We start from the raw sequence: 1,572 nt of genomic DNA, 5'->3' as shown, positions 1-1,572 counted from the left end.
CAATCCCCAACATCCTGTGATTCTGTGAAGAACTGAAAAAAACATTTTAAAAGTGCGATTTATTAGGAAAGTTCCCCCTGATCTTGAAGGACAGACTGTTGTGGTGCAAGAACGCAGCCAGGGACACTGGTTTGGAGTTTGTGAATCCAGAACGGTGTCCTGCACTGTGTGTTGAACCTCATCTGCTTTTCCCCTTCCTTCAGCGAGCGCCAGCGGAAGAGATCACGTATGAGACGCTGAAGAAGGCGATAGGTAAGTGATGGAGCTGGTCATAGTAGGGAGAGGTGGAGATTGGGGTGGTGGGTGTGTGCATGTGTGTGTGTGTGTGGACACTGTCACCCCTGTGTCAGTGCCAGGACAAGAGGACGTGGGCTGAAGTTGTGGCCAGGGCAGTTGAGATGGGATGTGAGGAAGAATTTCTTTGCTGCAAGGGTTCTGAGGCATTGGAAGGGGTTGGCCAGGGCAGTGGTGGAGTCCCCATCCCTGGAGGGATTGAAGAGTCGTGTAGACACAGTGCTGAGGGACATGGGTTAGTCACAGGGGACTGGTCAGTGTTGGGTTCATGGTTGGACTCCATGAGCTTCAAGGGCTTTTCCAATCCAGGCCATTCTGGGATTCTGTCCATATGTGCACACCATGGATGGATGAATCTCCAACACTTCACCATGGCACCATTGCACCCAGGTCACAGGGCGACCTAACAGCTTCACAGCTCTGCCTGGACCTGTCAGTGTTGGGGGATTGGTCCCAAATCCAGATGCTGGAGACCATCTCCTTGACTTTCTAGTGATGCCTAAATCCATACAGTCTGCTGGGGAGGTGGGGACGTGGCGTGGGGTGATCTTTGTGGGTGAGGAGCATCTGAGAGCCATCTCCCCCTCTGCTTCAGTAGACAGCGTCGCCGTGGAGGAGCAGGAGCGAGAGAGGAGGCGGCAAGTGGTGGAGAAGTTTCAGAAAGCCCCATTCGAGGAGATCGCTGCCCACTGCGGCGCCCGGGTGAGTCACAGCACTAAATCCCCACGGCTCCTCTGCTGGGGAGAGGTGGACAGTGACAATGTCACTCTTGAATTTTACCAGGCCACCCTCCCCATGCTCTGGTGACCAGGGTGTGATTGTCCCCTTTGCTGTGGTCCCCAGGGTGCAGTCACACTAATACAGCCTCTGTGTCTGTGTTACAGGCGACGCTGCTGCAGAGCAAACTCAACCAGATCTTCGAGATCACCATACGGTGAGTTGGGGTGACAGCTGAGCACACGCCGTCAAGTGTGGGGTGACTGACCACAGTTAAGTGCTGGCTGTGGGGCAGTGGGAGCCACCTGTGTCCCTCATCAAGGAGACTCATGTGCTAGGGATGGGGGTCAGCCTGGGGCTGGGGTCTTTGTGAATGGCAGAGGGGACAAGGTGGAGGGACGGGACAGAGGCCCTCTGCTCCGCTCTCCTGAGACCCCACCTGCAGTGCTGCCTCCAGTGCTGGGGCCACCAACACCACAATGACATGGAGCTACTGGAGCCAGTGCAGAGGAGGCCACGAGGATGATGCGAGGGCTGGAGCAGCTCTGCTGTGAGGACAGG

At 55.9% G+C, this 1,572-nt stretch overlaps 1 protein-coding gene across 1 annotated transcript in view; it reads left to right on the top strand.

Moving 5' to 3' along the window:
* Positions 1-203: 203 nt before the first annotated feature.
* Positions 204-1,572, top strand: part of LOC104527985 (protein EFR3 homolog B-like) — a gene marked incomplete at its 5' end in the record, with an annotated part of 2,213 nt that continues 844 nt past the window's right edge. The window contains 3 exons of the mRNA XM_010171850.1: positions 204-252; positions 890-996; positions 1,179-1,228. Of these exons, the coding sequence (XP_010170152.1) occupies positions 204-252; positions 890-996; positions 1,179-1,228 (206 nt within the window). The remainder of the gene's footprint in view (positions 253-889; positions 997-1,178; positions 1,229-1,572) is intronic.

Source organism: Antrostomus carolinensis, unplaced genomic scaffold (assembly GCF_000700745.2).
Source record: "Antrostomus carolinensis isolate BGI_N321 unplaced genomic scaffold, ASM70074v2 scaffold31527, whole genome shotgun sequence".
NCBI classification, from domain to species: domain Eukaryota; kingdom Metazoa; phylum Chordata; class Aves; order Caprimulgiformes; family Caprimulgidae; genus Antrostomus; species Antrostomus carolinensis.
This window is presented reverse-complemented; position numbering and strand designations above follow the sequence as displayed.